The sequence below is a fragment of the Dromaius novaehollandiae genome, chromosome 1, assembly GCF_036370855.1.
Source record: "Dromaius novaehollandiae isolate bDroNov1 chromosome 1, bDroNov1.hap1, whole genome shotgun sequence".
NCBI lineage: Eukaryota > Metazoa > Chordata > Aves > Casuariiformes > Dromaiidae > Dromaius > Dromaius novaehollandiae.
The window spans coordinates 95,144,448-95,164,727 of NC_088098.1; the positions used below are offsets into that span (position 1 = coordinate 95,144,448).

At 41.5% G+C, this 20,280-nt stretch overlaps 2 protein-coding genes across 9 annotated transcripts in view; one reads left to right on the forward strand and one right to left on the reverse strand.

The window, feature by feature from the left end:
* Nucleotides 1-20,280, reverse strand: part of CMSS1 (cms1 ribosomal small subunit homolog) — a 247,515-nt gene that overhangs the window by 25,552 nt on the left and 201,683 nt on the right. Inside the window, exon 1 of one of the 7 annotated variants that reach the window (XM_026112442.2) lies at nt 7,602-7,731. The exons of 5 other annotated variants lie outside the window; for them this stretch is intronic. Coding sequence is in view for 1 of the 2 variants with exons in the window: in XM_026112440.2 (XP_025968225.1) it covers nt 7,598-7,607 (10 nt within the window). In the remaining variant the exon portion in view is untranslated. Of the gene's footprint in view, nt 1-7,597; nt 7,732-20,280 lie in introns of those variants that run through there. One more of the 7 variants, XM_026112440.2, reaches the window with a different exon arrangement.
* LOC112990573 (filamin A-interacting protein 1-like) overlaps nt 7,768-20,280 on the forward strand; it is a 135,508-nt gene continuing 122,995 nt past the window's right edge. For both annotated transcript variants that reach the window (XM_026112434.2, XM_026112433.2), the window contains exon 1: nt 7,768-8,094. The gene's annotated coding sequence lies outside the window, so the exon portion shown is untranslated. The remainder of the gene's footprint in view (nt 8,095-20,280) is intronic.

Below are 20,280 nucleotides of genomic sequence, written 5' to 3' on the forward strand. Positions count from 1 at the left end.
GGGCAGTAAAGGAAAAGTTCACTTCTTGCAGTTAAACTAATCGCTAAAGTGGAATTTGGAGGGAACCTGCCTTACGCATCCACGAGGGAGATCCCTTCAACTTTTATTTGAAGTATCTGTCATGGCCACAGTCAGAGACATACGGTGGGTCAGAAGAGTCCATGGGTCTGAACTGTTACAGAAAGTCCTGCATTCTCCCTTATGCTCCCATCAGTCCTACCAGTATTCACCTAGATGTAACTTGCACAAAAACAAACTTTGTATGTGATTTACTACTGCAAACTTCATCGCTCCCGTTCTTTTTCCCCTGACTTCCACCCACCTCTGACTGTCCTAAAATTGCCTCATACCTAAAACCAGAACATAAGAAACTTTGGATAGGGCCTGTGTTTTCCATTTTTTAACAAAAAGCCCTGGATTTTTTATTTGCTATGCTAACCTCCTAGTTTAAGAAACACTGCAGGAAAAATGCATGTGCTCATTATTACGCTGTAGGTGGGCAAGGCTCATTCAGTTCAGGCACAGTGTGATGGATTAATTTCAGGCAGCTTTGAATGCTATGCTTTTATTTATTGATTGATTAAACAGTACTGATTTACTCTGTATTCATGAATTTGAGGAAAAATTATTTCTCAGGCCTCCAGCTTTAAATTCAGCAGAATGAGAACTATTTGATTCTGGGTAAAATGTCAAGTGTGTTGGGCAGATCTCTAGTTCTTTCCTCATCTGTCATTTTAGATTCCTTCTCTTTGGATGGAAGGATGGAGAGGAGGAAAGAGGGAAGGCAGGGAAAAAGGAATTAAAATCTTTCTTACCATTTTCATACTTTTGTCATTAAAAGTTGGCCTAAATCTTCGGTGAATCAAATTAATTAATATAGATGCCAATGCATTTCTTTGAACTTTTCTCATTTCAACTCCCCCGAGAGTCACTTTGGGTACACACAATGCAATGTCAACTAATTTTCTTTTAAATATAACAGCTGTCAGCAAAACTGGCTCCCAGGACCCTGTTTATCCTAGTTCAGTTAAAAGGCATCCTCTTGCCACCACAGCAGGGCTGACCGTAGTGACTGGCCTAAAAGCAGTGATGACAGTATTTTAACATCATTCTGGTATCATTCCTCAAGGCGGCAGGAAGCATGAAGCTCCCTGGCCCAGTCAGGAGCCCACCAGTATCCAAAAGAACAGATGAGGTCTTTTAAATTAAATAGGCCTCACTAGGGGCTGCTCAACTATGAGAAAAGATTAACATTTAAATATTTTAAAGTACTCCAAACTGAAGTACTTCCCTTACAAAGGGAAAGGGGTGGACAGACAGACTAAGAACGAGCCAGCCAGAAGGAAGGAACAGGTTTTGCTTAGCAGTGGGAGAAGCAGGCACTGAAGTCAGCAGTGCATAACAGCAATAGGGAAATAGTAGTTTAACCTGCCTCCTGGACAGAACCCAAATTACTCACCCATATGTCACAGGCACTGCTAATACCAAAAGGAGGATCTCTCTCATGTCTACCAGGCCAATCCTCTCCAAGTTCCTTCTCTACGGGCAATGAAACGTTCTGATTTTTCCTGTAGTGAAGCCTAATAATAGGTCGAATTCCCTGTAGCCCATGGTTTAAAGGCAACTGAGCAAGCGATAGCTATGAAACCTTTTGGGGGCCCCTCAGCCTAGCCACATGGAACTACTGAGAATACAAATTTTATTATTAATATCTTTCTTTGGACCAGTAGCTTGCTATTTACCACAGTAGTAGTTTGGAAATTGCTAGTAAATGAGATAAGATGGTCATCAAGCAAATTGGTTGAAAAAGTAAGCTGCTCTTTGGAGAAGATCGCCACATAACCATGTCATCAAAATAGCTACAAAAATGGCGGCACCCTTTTCCTTTCTCAAGTTGTTCTCACTAAACTAGAAAGAGTCCACTGGCACCTTCAGAAAGGTAAATAATTCTCCCCATCATGGGCATGCATCATTGGCAGTGGCAGTACTGAGAAATCAAGATGACAGTAAGGAAAAAAAAATCATCCCTTTACCTCCTTGAACAAAGATTAGCCAAACCATTTTAAACAGTGCAATAAAAGAAGATGCAATCCTAGAAACCAGTAAGAGCACATGTGAAAGCTGCCTCTATGCTTAGGTTGAGATAATCTCCATAATTACATACGGTGCCTGCCAGCGCTCTATGATCCTAAACCCAACCACTGTTTCCCTGGGTCTGGTCACTGCTTTTCTTTCCCACCTGTAAGCACTAAGAATTCCTTTTCTAAGACCAGCCTATCCCGGCAGCACAGTACGCCTTCCTGTCTGCGAGGACACTTCACACTGCAGACTTTATCTGCCAAAACATTTTAAAAAAAGGCATTTTAAAGTGCGCTTGTGAGGCATACCTAAGGGGCATATGATATGCGACACAGCAGGAACAGACACAGTCTTACCAAGATATAAATCCAAAGAGCTTAAATTTGGCCCCGTTAGGTAACAGCCAGACAGCTTCAGCTCCTTCCTATTCCATCTTGCCTAAGCTTGTGCCAAGGCAGAGCTTATTGCAATCTGTAGGACTCCAATGTAATAATTTCCAAATACTGGCAATAGTATGTCCCATAAATACAACAGTCCTATCAAAACATAAAGACTTTTCTTGGCTAGTTCTGAAGATACATCTATCACAACCCACCTGTCAGACAAACCTGGTAGTAGGATACTTGGTTTAAGTTCCTCTTTTGTACACTGGATGGCAATTTAAAGTAAAAGCACAGTCCATTCCAGCAGAAAAGAACTGATCTTCTTGGGAACATTTCAAAGTAATTTTAGATATGCTCTGACATGATAGGAAACGTTTAGCGCACAGACACGACTATCTGTCAGACTGTGCCACGCAAAGAATCTCTTGTAGAACATTTCCAACAAGTACCTCTCCTTTCACTCCTATTTTTCAACACCTCCCTCTTCTATATTAAAACCTGGTACTTCCAAACCCGTTTTTGCCACATCTTGTCTTGCTGACTGAGAGTGAATCAGAAGAAAAAAATGGTCACACCTGGGAGCAAAAGACCAGATGAAATCATCTGGTGTACATACGCACGTAAAATACCAAGCACAGAAGAATCAACCTCTTACGAAACAAATCAAGGTTAGGCCTAGCTTGCAGTACAGCCACAGTCCAGATTATTTGCAATTTGACCTTTTCATTTTCACATGTTGCTTTATAAAACCGAAACATAGGAGTAAAAGACTGATCGGACATAAAAGTAGTAGGCTGCCCTCTTTCTAATAAAATGACTTTTTCTCCTAGAAGAGAACAGTTGAATATGATATTCTATTGCTGTTTCATAAGGAAGAATGGCATCACCAAGGAAAGAGATTCAATATTAATTTATTCACTGTAATTTTAAAACCCATGGCAGGCAAAGGGCAAACACAAATATTCAACATGTTTGGAATATGACAGGCCATTTTATTGTATGCCATCCAACTTAATTTCTTCATGACAGGCCTGTCAAAGAAGAGCAACGGTAGCCTGAAGATACAGTTATACTTCAGCACAGAGTGCAAATCAGTTATGCCACCGGCTTCAGTACTCTTATGCCAATGACACCACGAGTGAAGGCTCAGATGACAACTGCAACCCACTGCAAACTCATTACACTTAGTTTTGTTTTCTCAAAAACTACCCTTTATTCTGAAGCTTCAGATAATCTCTTTAAATCTCCAAGTTCACTTTAAAAGCATATTCCTAGAGAGTTGAGGAAGTGAAAAGCTGCTTGTTATGGTTTGTTTGTTTGCAAGCAGCATGGTATTTGGCTGTTTACTTATGTACTGGATGAAAGTTAGAATAATACTAAACTAAATACTTACCATTGTAAATAGGACTTTTCTTCCTGACAGATGCCAAGCGTATATCCCTACAATCATTTCACAAACCACTCAAAAGGGTGCCAGCATGTTGCACAGCAAAACTGTGCAATGATTTACAATAGCAGGAGGACACCATATCCAACTCCAAAAAGCAGGGGAATGGCGAAAGTCAGAATACAGATGACTATGTTGGAAATTGGCCAAGACATTGTGGTTCACATATCTCGCCTTGTAAAATGTTCCATGGGATCTTTAAACAAGCACAAGTGCCTAGGAATTTGGGCTTAATCAAAGAAAAAACAACTAACAAATATTGGTTACAGAATGCATGATCATATCTGGGGGAAATAGCTTGAAAAAGCTATCAGTCTTAACAGGGGCATTAAAGAGAGGAAATAGCCCGGGATCTAGAGAAGCCAGACCCAAATCACTCTGAAGGAAATGCTACCCAAGAAGGCTGGATTGCCAAAGAGAAAAATGGTCTGCAAGGAAGCAGAAAGACCAACCAGCATCGTAAGAAAAACCACAAGTTCTTGAGTCTGGGAAAAGCTAGGTACAGACCAGGGCCTGACTCCCTACTGTACTTCCCGCTTGGTGCTCTAGATAGGAAACTCATGCAAAACTAGTCTTAAAAAGAAACTGTGTACATACTGCTGACAAACAAAATATGGCTCCATCCATCTTGAAGAACTAATACAGTCACTCTTAAACCCATTTCACCAGGCAACATTTACAGCCCTGTACACACAAACAGCACTGCTCTATAAAAGCCACCCCTGAAAACTAACCTCCCTCCCCAAAACCACCCAGCATATCTCATTTGCGTAAACAAAAATCACCCCTTTTCCAAAATGCTCATATAGGAGAGGCATGTGTCGCAGTTTCTGGCAAAGTGTTACCGTTCCTGTGTTCTTAGGACCTACTGTGCAGCAACTCTTCATGTGCTCTAGAGCCTCATCATTTACCAGATGATACCACAAACACAAATCAGCTTAATTCACTGTGAGGAGCAAATTCAAAAAGGTTCTGTAAGGAGGACTAAAACTCATGGTCAATGAAAAAAATCTCTGATAAATTTCCAGTGCTATACATTACAGATTTGTCTCTGGTTATGAAAAGCGTCCAAAGAAACCCAGCTATTTTACAAAAAAAAATATATCTGCAGGTGTGGACCAAGATAAAAAAAAATAATGATAACCTCCTGAAGCATCTGGTCTTCTTCAGTTCAACTGGGAAAACACAAACCTCACTGATATCAAAAATTTTCTCTTTTGTTTCATCAGAAGAAATAGTGAATAGGAAAACATTTATTTTAGTACTGTAATCTCTCCCATGTGAATATGTTTGCAACATGAATGATGGGGTCTCACGAGCTCATGTAAATCTACAAGTGAAAGGCCAGAACCATGCTGGGTAAAGTTACTAAAAGGAAAGTATCAAAAACACAGGTCCTCCTTATTACCAGCATATTCAATATGCCACAGGACCAAAACCCAAGAAATCAAAAACATCATGCGCTGCTCTCCCACAGACTAAACACTTTCTTTCCATGCAAGTTCTGCCACCACCTGGCGTAAAAGCATGAAATCATATTTTAGTACACTGTGGATGTATCCAACAACTAACTGTCCTATCTCGAGAACATCCAGAGCAGCTCTCTGCACTGGTGACAGACAATGCCACTGAATCCTCCACAACACAGTCACCAATGGGAGGTATCGCAGTGCCGCTAAAGGTCATATTACTCCTAAAATACCATGTACAAAGGAGCACAGTGCTCTTTTCAGGGGCCTCAGGTAGAGCCAAGGTACCTCCCTCAACACAGGCTGCCTTCCAGCCAATCTGGTCTGGTGGGTGACAGCCAGGACCTACCCCTAGGGAAGCTGCACCCAGTGGTAGGGCCTGACAGATAAGATGGCACTGGGATTCCTTTTTTTTCTCTCTAAGAACTACTTAATTCTCATATATGGAAACTGCTTCAGCTCTTTGCTGTAGAGGGAGAAGAGCACCAACGGGTGCCTGGGAGGAGGAATACATATTCCCTCCCTTTCCTTCTCTCCTTCCTGCTCTGGATCAGCGATTCTGTGGCGATTTCAATATCTCAGCATGGACAAGAGGGGCACACATGGCAGTGGCACTGTGGAGCCGGAAGCGGTCAGGTTGCCCTGGACTACCAACCTGGAGTGTAGCTACTATGATGCTATCAGTGTTTACTAAAGTTGGTACCATATACTTTTAGAATCTCAGTACTTCCATGGCCCTGGTATGTCACCCAACATTTCTCTAGCTGCAGGCAGACTCACTGCTTTTTCAGGTCTTCTCTCCAAAGTCAAGCAGCAACATTCTTCATTACAGTTCTAATATTCACTCCTAACAAACACTCATTTTCATTAATCAGGGGCAGAAATGGGTAGTTACTTGTGATAAATCCACAAAACTACTAAATAGTGGACTCCAGTCTAGATCTGACTATGAATAAGTTTTGCCCAGGAATGTGGTATGGTCCCAGATGTGACATCTCCCATAATAATGCAAGAGATCCACATTTTCTACTGTTCTCCCATTTATTTTGGGAAGTAGGGGTGGCTCACAGCTGCTGTGCTTGTTGTGAAGGTAACACACAGTCTGGCTGACCCTATGGACTTGAAGCCAATAGATCGTGATAAAATTACATAGTGGAACTTGCCAAAAATAGTATGCTTCAATAAAAATATAGAACACATTTTGCAAAAAATGAACAGCCCAAATTGCGTTATTGTTCATAGCTATACATTGATATTTTACTGACCACTTATATCATTCAGGTCCTTCTGGCTCATACATATTTTGCAGGCATACACATCTATAGCATATGGTTATTATAATCTCATAGTCCCAATATTTTCTTTTTATTCCTCAACATTAAAAATTGCACACGTGCATATAACGTGGCATCCACTTAGCTAAGTGTCATCAACAATCCCATCACGACAAAGAGTAATACTGCAAACAAGCTTGCATTCCAACTCCCCACCACACCTTAACACAAAATGTGAAAGAAAACTTCGAGTTGTTCAGGTTTCCTTATCTTTTTTTATTCAGAGGTCTTTATATGACATAGCAGTATCAGGTTTCTGTTTGACAGAGTATCAGGTTGATCTGTATCAAGTTAAACTCTGCGTCAGGTGAAGAACAAAATACCCTGCCATGTTGCAACATAGTTAGAGTGGCAAACTCCCTGGATTATAAAACATCTGTTGAAATGCAGTTCCCTACCCAAGGCCCCAAGGGTTATATTTCTACCCTTCTTATTCTTTTGCTTACTCTCTGCCTCTGCTACACATTTCTCTGCAGTTTGGTCTCAGACACTGCAGGTTGCACTGTCCTCCCAAGCTACCCTAGCATCTCAAATTTATACAGTACTGGAATATACACTTGTCAATTTAACTCACATTCTTCCAAAAATCCCACTATAAGAGCAAGTGACAGGAAGGATAGCTTTTTATAGATAGAAGCTTTGCACATATGAATGAACATTAATGGGAAATACTACCTACTTTGCTGAGTTAATATTTTTGAAAGGGGAAAAGGTGACAGCCTTTCATCTATGTCAGGGATCTCTATTTAAGGCAAGAAATTACAAAGCGATCTCTCATCCGTACATTTTTTTTGTGAAATGGCATGCAGCACATTTGCCTAAATGATCAAATAAAGCATATTATGATTCAATCAGTTGCAACTGCCATAAAAATAGAGCTCATACCTACATTCATTTGCTGCAAGCAGATGGTTGATTGCTTTTCTGTCCTCTTACAGTGCAGTCCTGTTCCCTTAGATCCTCTCTTTGCAGAGAGTGACAGGCTGTGAGGTCAGTTTTCTGACAAGGTCATTCATCTGCTTTCAGAGTATGAAGAGAACTGCACGGAAAGTGGGTTGAGTTATATTTAGAGTTTGGTCCAACTCAGTGCCAAGGTCCCCCCACTGCCTCTCCCTTGCAGCACCGTCTCAGGTCTGCTCTCGCAGATTCGCAGCCCACAGAACACCAGAAGAGAGGAAAGTCACTCTCAGCTACTACTGGATCTAGATGGTTGCAACTTGCTAAAACAAGTGGAACAGGAGCTCAGAGGAGGGCTCCTCAAATCCTTCGCTTGTCTCTTATTTAAAGACTATTTTTTTAAATTCAAGTGGATTTTCCCTTTTCAACTGAATAAGTAGGGGGAACTGCCTGGCATACAGCAAACATTAGTCTCCTGAGCTAAGGTAAGCTCACTGCATTTTGGTATTATTATCATAATTAGTGAATAATATTTGATGACTTGGACAAAATATGATTTTTCTACTAGATCAGTTTTCTATACTAGTATTAAGGTTTTTTGGGGGAGGGGGATACAGAAATTCTCAACTTCAAAATATCAACTGTCATTATCAGAGTCTAAAGGAAATGGCAAAATAAGAGTAGATCTGCATGTACAATAGACTATTCATTGTCTGAATTTACCTGTTTAAACTAATGTAAAAAGCAACTCCCAAGCAAATACACTGTTTCATTCTGAAGGTAAGTAAAGAACAGATGTGTGACTATGTGCATGATGATTACATAAATAGGTGTGCATCTAGATGGGTTGAGTGATGTTTTATCTGCATTATTTTACACAGTATCAGAAAACATAGCTTCACGGTTATGAACCTGCAAAAGCAGGGCTTGTTGCAAATAGCAACAACAAAAAATCAGTGTTTAAAATGGCCCTGCGTTGCTTCTCCTTTTACAACCACACATGGCTAAAGTTTTCCTCATCCCTGTTTTAAACTGTTATGATTCTTAAGAGAAAAAGCCGGAGAGAGTACAGCATGGCATGTTTGCCTGTAAGGAGATCCTAATACACTTCAGGTCACATGGACATCATGATACAGTGATATGGACTCAAACATGAGGAGATTATTATTATGTGAAGACACTTTGGAGCTCATGGATATAGCACTGGTGCTTACACACACACACACACACACTCACACACACACACACACACACACACTCTCTCTCTAATGAAGAATGCAGAAAGGTCCAAACACCAATGCGATAGCATCAAAAATTTCTTCATAACAGAAAGACTGCAAAAGTCTCAGCAGAGGCATCGGAAGAAAGGCAGAGGGGTTCTAGATTAATAGTAAGCAAAGGGCAAAAGAAGTCACTAAGTCACAGTGAGTTCATCTGAGCCATGACAACCAGGTAAATTCCTGCACTTTGTTCAGGTCTTCATTTTCTTAAGTACCAACTAATAAAACAATATCATACATCAAGCTACAAATGTACAAAGATTACATGATGGCTAAGTCCCATCTGCTGAAGAAAGTTCTGATGTTGCTTACTCCCAGCTCTGCAGCTTTTTCTGATGTTTCTTTGGTAATGTATGTCCAGAGTTAAGTGTTAGCTTATTTGGAGCATAAAATAAACACCATTTATTTCACACCAAACATATTTCTAGTAGTTCTAAGACTCTTTAACAAGTAACAATTAGGGCATCATGCTGGAATAGCAACTTGGGCTGTGCAACATGTGACAATCCAGATTCATATGGAAGGTTTTTGTTGTAAGAACTTGGAGAAGAGGCTCTTACATGAGGGCTATTAGTGAAAATGCATTCATGAAGTTCATCAGTAAGTAAAGGACTTCACTGTATAAAAGCAACTAGTGTGGTCTAAAATTGGCAACAACTTTTTGTAAACAAGTGTTTTACATTGATAGAAAAGTGAAGAAATACTTCTTTATACGTTTTTAAATGGCCAGTTTTTGCCTGAGGGTATGACTTACTGAATCAACTTAGTTCTTGTGACACTCTGTGGTACCTTTTCTCTGTCAGTGCGTGGGAAAATGTTATTTCCCCAAAGGTATTGACGCCTGCTAAAGGCATTTTGGTGGATTTAAAAGAAAAGCGATGCAGGTCTGAATTTAGCCTACAAATACAGCATTCGCAAAGAAATTCTTCCAGAAGAGGGGCTGGAGTACAGCTGAATAGCAGGGGAAGCAGGGGACTAACTTGCTTTGGAGGCAGCATTTTGATTTCTGTGGGAAATTCATCACATTTTCCTCACAGGAACTGAGCCTGAAAGGTCTTTATCATACATATCAGTGAGAGATTTGTTTGCATATGATGAGGACAATGGAAAATGCCAATATTGTTATTATGATAAATATGAGCATGCCATTAGTATAAGAAGTTAAAGAGAAGCAGATCTGACTGAACAGGCTTCATGTTCTAGCACAGTCAAAACTAATGTTTAGGTGTAAAAATATTCAGAGGAATGCTAACAGCCTTCACTACAAATGGCATCTAAATCTGCCTCTAATCTCTTTCCTGTCAGGACCCATCCTGCTTGGTAGGCTCCTTCTGCTCTTATTCTCTCCCCTATCTTATAAATATCCAGCACCAGAATGAGCTGTCTTCATGCTCCTGAGGTGTGACCTCCAGTAGGCATGGCTCTGCTCTTCAAAGGGTGTCTGTAGTGGAGACCCTCATGGAAGGGGAAAGAAAAAAAAAAAAAGAGGGGGAAACTTGCGGAACTTTATTTTGTCCTCCAGTGGATGAAAGGAGGATGACTGATGTCTGTCTTTTCCAGTTTGATGGCAAAGAGGGCAGTGGATTGGACTGGAATTCACTTTCCTCCCTGGAGGTGGGATGGCTGTATGTAATGACATGACCTCCCGCCCAAGGTTGCGGAGGAGGAGGCTTGGCTGATGATATATGCTGCCAGCTGGCCAGGCAAAGCGCCAAGGGCACATTCACAAGCTCTTGGCATTGGTACCGTCACCCTCAGTTGACAGGTGAAAGCAGAGCCAGAGGGCTAAATCCAAACAGTGCCAGTGGGGATAAGTAAGTCCAACCAGCAGCCACATCTCCACTACCACTTTTAACAGTGTTTTTCTGCCTGGGTGGTGCCTTTCTCCTGGTGCAACCAAACAGCAAATGGAGCTGGGATTTTCCTCCCTCCCTGCTATCCCTCAGCCAAACTGCACTGAAAGAAGCAAGCTTGGGTTTTGAGTCAAAGTGTACCTCAGCTCATCCTCAAGGAACTACCTTCAAGCAGCAGTTAGGGAAGCCCTGTCGGACGCTGGAGCAGCACTGGCTTATGGCTCTGCTGTCACTAGTCTACCAGCAGGGCCCGAGACCACCTCCACCCACCACCACTGTCGCTGTGCAGCTGGTGCTGCAGCCAGCGTCCAGGCAGAGTCACCCCCAAGGGGCTGGAAGAGGCTGTGAGAAGAGGAAAGGTGGCACCAATAGTTGTCAGAAGCGGAAGTACGGTAGAAAAGAGGGAGCGTGGTGGCCAGAGGCAGTCCAAGAGTAGTCAGGAGTAGTTCTCCATGCGTATGCTTGTGAGAGGAGGGAATATGATACGTGCTATGAAAATGGGTTGCCACAGCTGCTAAAGGAGCTGTACCTTGACATCTGTGCAGGAATTCACTTTCAAAACCATTTCAGGATTATGGTCATGCCTTCGGAACGCACTTTCCAGGAAGAAAAGGGCAGAGGATGATGTGCTAATATATGCTGGATAAGAGAGAGAGATACTTAATTGCAGAGAAAAATTACAAAGCTAGAGTTATAAGAAAGAGTGTATTAAATCATTTCAATTATACTGCTAAAGAGTATTTTCCCCTGAGATCTACTGGTAACAAGGGAGGAGGGGGAGGCAATCAAAGTTCATACTTGCAATGCGCCGCATAGCCCCAAGCCTTCTCTGACCTGCTTGCACAAATCCATCTCCCCAAAACAGGGGAAAATAAAAACAACAAAGCTTGTCCATAGGATCCCCAGATACATTTTGGTCTGTGTACACCAGAGACATAGTGACATCTTGTTGCAGAAAAGACAGTCTGCTTTGAGGTGAGTAGCAGCCTCAGCAGACTGCATGTTCTTGCAGCTTGATACAATGTTGGGACTAATGGAAAGATCTCTGATTCTGGTTTTCACAATTTGCACTGGAAAATATTACTATTCAGCCAGGCAAATTCACTCTTCTCTACCTAAAGCACAATAAGGCTTCAAGCTCATGTCCAAGCAGAATAAAAGACAGAAAAAAATCCACTTGAAGGCCAATGTACTCTACTTGCCTGCAGTACCACACTGCTTTGCAGCGGAAATTACTAAAAAAAAAAAAAGAAAAATCCAAGTAGACTACACTCTGCCACACTCACACGCCTGCCTTCCTATCCTGAAATCGTTGGGCGCTGGTGCCACTCAGCATAATTTTATAGGGCTCTTTCTGAAAACGTGTGTTAGGCCTTACTTCCGTAAATAATTATTCAGAATTGATATATAACCTTTTAATGTAAAGTAAGGTTTGTTGCATGCAATCTACGCATAGCTGATGCAGCCTGCTTTCTCCGGTCACATCTGCATCTCTCATTTCTCTCACACTCGCACAAATGCACACATTTACATATGGACACAGCTGCCTACGGGCAAATGACATAGTGGAGACCCACTCGCTATCCATTAGCACCCAAAATATTCTAGGCTAACATGAAGCATCTCCTTCAAAAAATTAATTTATTTTACATGCACTTTCATTTTGGCTGGATGAAATGGAGACCACCGACGAGGACTTATTTAGAAAATGATGACATGAGAACAAAATAAACCAACTGACTGTCGTTTATCCAAAATGTTAAAAAACAGGGGTATAAGAGAGAGTATAGATATCCAGAGCACTGGTGGTTATTCATACCTGAAAATATGCTTGTGAAAGTACTAAAAAGTGAGGATGCACAGCTGGTCACCTGCGTGAATTTTTTTTTTTTTAATTTCCATATAGCTGTTCCCAGCTCCTAGTATACTGACAGCTACAAAAGTAAACTGGGAAGAGAGTGCTACAGTGAGGGATATATTTCTTACAGTGGTAGTAGATGCATACAGCATGTTCAGAGAAAGATGTTTGCTCTTTCAGGGAGATCCCTAAGAGCTGCACAGCCTAGGAAAGCACCGGGCTAGCAGTGGCTGGGCTTTGCTGAAGCAGCCTGTCTAAGGACGGTGCCCGCATGGCTTTCTGTTGCTCGGTGACATCTGCCAAGGGAATGTCCTGTTTGCACTGCTGAATTGTATCAGTACATTATATTTAAGGATGAACAGGGTTGACTTTAAACAATTTCCAGTAAAAATCCCACCCATACAAAGTGGCATTGTTATGCAGGAAGAAATAGTTAAAATTGGTATTACATGCATTTCTAACGCAAATCCCTTCCATTACATAATACTAAATTCCATCAATCTCAGCAAATTTGCAGTGATCGCTTCTGGGGCTAAAAAGGTACAGAAAGCAATCCAACAACACTGAATTCTTTTATCTCTAACATCACAGAGCAAAAAACATGCACAGCTGCAAAACTGTAAATTTCAATTTTATATAAAATGAAACCTGCATTAAACATAGTCCTGTTAAAAGTAAATTCTTGAAGGTGAACTTTTCCATTTTTTACTCAAAACTACCTTTTCAGTATACCATTTTCCCCCACACATTCACTTAAACAAGAGAAGAATAGCACACAAATAATTTTTTTTTAAATAAGTATTTATAACCTAATTGCATTTGCCACAGCACTCACGGCACTTCCTCAGCCACTAGTAACATCGCAGATGAATATAGACATGAAGGATGAAAGGAATGTGTAATACTTCCCAAACTGCAGATGAACGACAAATGTTTTAAGATAGTCTCACTAAGGAAACAATTTAAAAAAACTGTGTACAATACAGTGAAAAATAGGCACTTTAGGTCAAGTCTCATCTGTTTTTACAAACGCTTCCCTAAAATAAAGGGCGGGAAACATTGTTCCCGTTACTATGTTCTATTCTTTTAAAATAATGGTTAGAGATGTCATCCCATATGACTTGATATGTATCACTGTATGTCCACTCCTACCATAACCACCTAAAGGAATGGGAAGACAATGAAGGAAATCCCACTTGGGAAGAAGGTGGGGAAACACCTGATTAATATGTTAGAATACAAGAAAAAGGAAGAGTTGAGACTGCACATCAAGACACGTGCTACTGCTTTGCAGTTTTTCTCATGTAGCAAAGTGAAGAGGCTGCACATTCCCCATTGTAAGTTCATACATCGCCCAGGACGAGCCCGCTTAGAAGCTGAGCTCAGGCTCAGGCAGTGATGAAGTTTTTCTGATACAGATAAGTAGACATCTAAAGATTGAGATGATATGACCTCTCTCAACCCTTTTGCAACAGAAAACTTGAGAATCTTGAAGGGGAAAAAACACTGTGTTTACTTGCCCTCACATCGACTTTCATACCACCTCCAGTTGTCTGCGGAGGACAACGCATGGTCTAATTATAGGTTCCTCAGTTCTTCCTGAAGATTGTCCCCTTACATGGGCAAAGAGCCTTATGAATCTCTGTTGGAGCACAGATTGTCTTCCATTTTCAAACCTCCCTTCTTCGATAACACAGACGTGTAAAGCAGGTTCCCCCATCAAGTTTGTTCCTGACTAGTGAAACAAAAGAAAAAACGCCAGGTTTCATCAAGCAATGCAGGGTATTTATTATCTGACCACTAGAGATGGCAGAGAGAGCTTCTTCTCTCTGTACTTGCCTGTGACATGTCTTTTAAAGAGAGCTGTTAACACTGGAGACATTTTTACTATGAAAAGTGCAAAACTACATTATGTACCTGGAAGTATCATATTTTGCAACTGTTGAGGATATATACTACACATATTAGTTGATACTCTCTATTTTCTTTGCACTTTGTGCACATACCCATTACAGGTGGTCAGAGGAGGAATCCCTGGAGGATTTCTTTAGCTTGAAGTCAGGTGCACGTATGTGCCTGGTTATATGAAGGGTTTGGGAGTAAGCATTTCTAGATCTGATAGGGACTACTTAGCCTTTAGCAAATCACTAGCACTTCTGTCTCAGTTTGTTTTACTGGAAAAAAAAGAAGGAGAAAAAAAAATAATGCAGAAATACCTCTTACCTCATTTGGGTGTTTCGGAGCTTAAATAACATATGTCAAGTGCTATGGGATTCTTGGAGAAAGTGCTCTAGTAGAATAAAATACTAATAATAGGGGGTTTTTTTACTACACTTCAGAGTGAAAGGCTATAAAGTTCCTTTTTTAATCCTGAAAAAGCAGCAGTGCTCTTTAAAGTATTTTTGAAGAACCCAAATTCAAATCATTAACAAACTTGAGGCTCGCTCTGTCAGAGAGACAAGTGAAGCTCAACAGGATCCCGCTCAACTTGGAGCTGCAATTCCACAGGCTCAGTATAGATAGCCGCGCTTCAAGGGTTGTCACAGTTTTGTTATATAGCAGCTTCTGGGGAGAATGCCTCCACAGGTAACAAAAGAATGATAAGGGTTAGGCCCCAGCCAAAGGGTTTCACTCCTGCACCCAGCTCACAGAAAAACTGATGACACGCTGTGTAAAGCTGGGGTCAGCACATACAGTATGGCAGAGACAGGAGCAGTGCTTTATCTAGGCCCTGAAGGTCTCAACTCTGGAGACAGTCTCTTAAGGCACATGTCCTCCAATATCCTATGCAGTTTCACACACTATGAATTCTTCATTCTAGACCCTGTTGGGAAATGCAGTCTCCTTCGGCTTGATTTACTGCAAAATTACTGATAAGAAAACTACACTGTAGCAGAACATTACCCTCAGTACAGCAGAGATGAGATAGGCAGTACTTCTGTAGAGGGGAGATCAGCGTCTTAGCCAAACTTATAGAAAACAGATATCTTAAAATAATCCAAGTCTTACAATGTAGAAAACAGTATATCCCCTCAAATCAGGGATATTTTGTGTGTCTCTGCTTGCTTCTGGCTGCAGAAAAAAATGTGTGTATATAATTAATGCTATCAGAGACCAGCGTAGAAAGAAAAAAATTAATCCTTTGTATTGTCATGGTAGATTTTATCCTCTTGTTTATTTTTCTGACTGAACCGATCACTCAGCTCAGCAATGGTAGGGACTGGGAGGCTGCACCAGGGCTGAAGGGAAAGGAAAGCCTTGGGGAACAATTTTGATTACAGTGGAGGTTTCGGCTGACTACGTTTTAATTAATCGGAATAATGCAGCACTCTGAATTCCCAGGTACCCCATTTCAAATTGCAGACTAACATGACTAGTTTTAGGGCATATTTTAACAATGTTTTAATAAATTCTTTAACATTTCTTTTACGTCCCAGAGGTAATCTGATTTCTTTTTGATTTTTATTATAGAAGCTTTCATTAGGTACTTGGACTATAAATCTCAAAAATGATGTAGCTGTAAAATGCCAAAAATAGATTCAGAAATCAAATTCCTCTTCAACACATTTATTAATCAAAAGCACAGTGAATTTTCTAATTACAAGTGTTTTCACATCTATAAAGCATTTTAATTTAAAAATATGATAGGACTTTATTATAAAGACAACCCACAGTTATATTTAAACTGCTCTGCAGTGAGCCAGACTAATAATAATAGTAGTTAATTACTGCTATAGGATATACACAGAAGTAGTCAATGACAACAGAAAAGCAGGATATGTAGGGTTCAACACACAGTGCAGCGTCTACACTAACTCCATAATCCAGGCTTAAATCAGCCATACTTAGGGGCCGACAAAACACGCGTAGTCTGAGAAATATGCGGCAAACGAGAAACCGGGTCCCAAAATATGCAAGTTTTGTACTAATAAATCACAAGACCGAGCAGAAATGATGTAATTTATATCTTAAAATTCACCAAGCACACAAGTTAGCTTTGCATTCTCCACTGCATCCTGCGTTCACCAGTGTTTTGCTACCAGATGAGAACCTGACTGCTGAGCTGTCCTGGAGTCTCCTGGTTTCCACCAAGACGCTCCCTAATGTTCGTTGAATGCGACCTGCAGAGGTGGCTGCATGCTCGCCAGGCCTAGCAAGGGTAGTAGATACAGAATCTTCCTCCAAGAGGGATTTAGAAAATAAAAAAGATCCAAGCATTACAGAAGAAACAGGTGAAAAACTGAAGGCTGCAACCAAGCAAAGGCGGCTAAATGCAAGAGAAGGGCAGAACACACCCGTAAAGCTAGTGATAGTCATGGCGGGAAAGGAGTTGAGGACACAGACAAGGGACTCTAGTTGAGAGCCAGAAAGCTTTTCCATATCTATGCTACAGAAAACGCCTAGTTTTCTACATAAACTGCCCCTCTCTCCTTCCCAATGCAAGTGCTGCTCCATTACCTGCTTGGCGTTGAGCCCAAGGGACAGCTCCGTTATCTCGGCTTCAGGGCAAGGCGGCAGAGGTGTCTCTCTCATGGTTTAAAGACATTGTCATGCCGTTGTTGTGGACATATACTCCCTCCTAGCAGTACCTACCCCTCCCAAGGCATCCTGAGCCCCTAATTACTTACGATGCCACCGGGACAAACGCATTGCTGATGGGTGCTCACTTTTTAGAAGGAGACCTAATTATGACTCTTCCCTATATAAGAGAAGGCTAAGGGGAAATAAGAGAGGAGAATAAGCTTCCTTTGCATGATTCGTTGTCCCAGTGTTTCCATAAAGCTGCCACCAAAAAAGCTCCCCCGCCCAAATAAAATCAAATACCAATTTAGATTAATTTTCAAGGGTGAAAGTGTTTTGTGTAGGGAAAAAAGGGTAGCTTACTTCTGTGTACAAGCAACAAAGCAAAAACGCAGTTTAAGATAATGATAATGGATTTCCTTTGACAGCAGTACAGATCTAATTTCACGTCTCTCACAAGGCAGCTATTTCAGCAATCACTATTTTCTGTCAGTTTCTGCTAACCTGACTGTACTACAGAAATTCTGTTTTACAGTTGCCATTACCATAAACATTACAGTAATAATTTGCTGCAGTAAATAATCACAGAACTGTGCAAAGGCAATGACCTTCCCAGGTGCATGTAAAATTATTCCAGACTGAAAACCAACCATTCATGTCCAGCAGTAACTGCTTGTGCAACCAACACTGAGACGCTTTAGCATGAAAACCTTCAAGAGTGAAAAGCGTCAAATTACTGCCTTAGAAAAAGGCATAAGGCCCAACTTTTTGATTTGGAGAGGCAGCTTCTGCATTGATTTGCAAGCCTGAAGCAGATTTTTTCACTCTGAGCCATCACCAGCCAACTGAGTATTTAGTTCAGGTTTCAGAAAATCTCAAGCAATGCATTTCACACCTGCTGTGTACACTCCAGGTTAGCGATGCAATCAAACCACAACAAAATGAAAAGATGCGATTGACGTCCCTGCCTCAAGGTAAGCAACAGAGGTGGGAAATCCCCCACCACGAACATGTGAAAAAACCAGCACTCACACAGCGTGGCCTCAAGTGATCTAGAATTACCCTCCTAATTTTCTCCTCTTCATTCATACCTTGTCTTTTAACTGTATCCAAGGATGAGCAAAGATAAATAATGCAGCATGTTTTACCTGAGGCTGACCCTACAAGCCACTTCAAAACTGCAAGCTTGGGCAGGTCCTAGCCAGTATCTCTACAGAGATAGATCTCTGAAGAGCTTGAACCCATAAAGAACAGCTCTGAATTCTCCTTTGGCTGTTAACCTAAATCCTCAGCAACAGCAAGAGCCACTCATGTCCCAGGTTTTTCTCCATGCAATAAACAAGAAAGTGAAGATAAATTTAAGAAGGGTGGGAACCCAAGTATGTTGCCTTCTGGCCAGATGATCTGGACAGGAGTAACATATTCTCAGCTCCCTTTAAGCTCAGACCTCCAAGAAATGTACCTTGGCAGCAGTTCAGCTGTAACAACCGTGTTGCAAGGAATCCTACAGCTGCGTTAAAAGTCCCCCCCGTAGGTGATAGCAATGGAGTCGCTGAACGCAGAGAGGGAGCACTCTTTCTGAAGCGGGCAGGGAGAGCTCTTGCTCATTAGAGAACTGTGCTCTCTTGCCTTTTGCACCAAACCCACACAATGTTGGATCAGCACTTTATGAACACACGTAACAGTAACAAATACGCTGCTGTCTCCAAAATACATCTAGCATGAGAACTCCCACTCAAAAAGGAAGTGGGCAGAGAAAATGCTTCCTTAGTGGAAATATTTCATTTATTTATTTATTTTAAACTAGAGAATCTGTACATCTCCTCTTCCTTAAATTTCCTTAGGCACATGGTGGGAGCAAGGACTCTGTCCTCTCAAAATGGTTGAATCACTGCCATGCCTACTAAGTAAGCCTTGCAGGGGCAAGGGGGAAACTATACGTACAAATTTCTTCAAACTGTCTATGCAGCCCAGCCACCTCCTGCAGTATCCCTGGAAAATGCCATTCAGTCATTCTGACTATTCTTAAGAGCAAGGAAAACACAGACAAAAATACAGGGCACTGGGGGGGTAAACATCTCAGAAAAAGCAAGTCATTTCTGGATGAGTTTGGACAGTTTCTGATCTATTTTAACATCACTTCAGATTGGTAGCATTTCTGTGGAGGAGAATCATTTTTGTCTCCAGTATTTGAGGAAGATGAGGATCGTGGCTTCATTGCATAGGGCAGCCTCAGTAGGAGAGTAAAACACACAGTGCAAGAGAGCTAGGTCAAAAGTCTCCAAACCCATGCTCGACACAGAAAGCATTCAAGAGATCAGACAATTTTCTTCATAAGCTGCAAATTCAAAATGGCAAGCAGAAGCAACTGCTGAGTATTTTCATTCAAAAACAGCCGCTGTACTGGTTTGTCTGTCAAGACTTCTATCAGGACGTACTTCAGGAAGCTCATAGTACCCGTGTGTTCTGCTATACAAGTAGCAAACATAGCTCCTTCTCCTGTGTTGAATTTTGGGGTCATTTTTCAAAGTGAGTTTTAAAGTGTGCAGAGCCAGGATTTGGACACAATCAGAAGTCCACAGATCTGGCTGCTGCTTTCAACATAGTCAACTGCAAGGTGTGAGCAACTTGCCTGCAGAACAGGAGTCAATGTGCAACAGCATCAGCCGGTTCGTCTCATTCCTATCAAGAGACCCAAAACAGGCAGCTGCTCCTCCTCACGAGGAGTGCTTGCCATGGCATCCCAACAGATCAGGCTCTGCTCCCCATGAAGCTATACATTATTAATGTTATCTGAAGCAGACAGTGCTGACGCCCAGCTTCCTCAGCGTCTGGAAGAATACCAGCTGTCTCAAACCCAGCCCAAGGAAATGGAGAGAATGCCTGCATGTGTCATGGGGAAATACATCTTAAAACTTTGCAGGACCTAGAATCACTCTCCTCTTTTTTCCTACGCACTATCAAAGCAACTGCCGGGATTCATACTCTGCTCCATGTCTCTGCACCCCCAGATATGAGACACCTTTTTTTGTATCTGCTGGTTCCAAGAGAACTATGCCACTTCCTCTTGGAGAAAGACTGGGCCCCAACGGTCTGTCCGTTTGTTTATTGGGAAGGGCTACTGCAAGACTCTCTTTATCAGACCAACAGAAGGAGAAG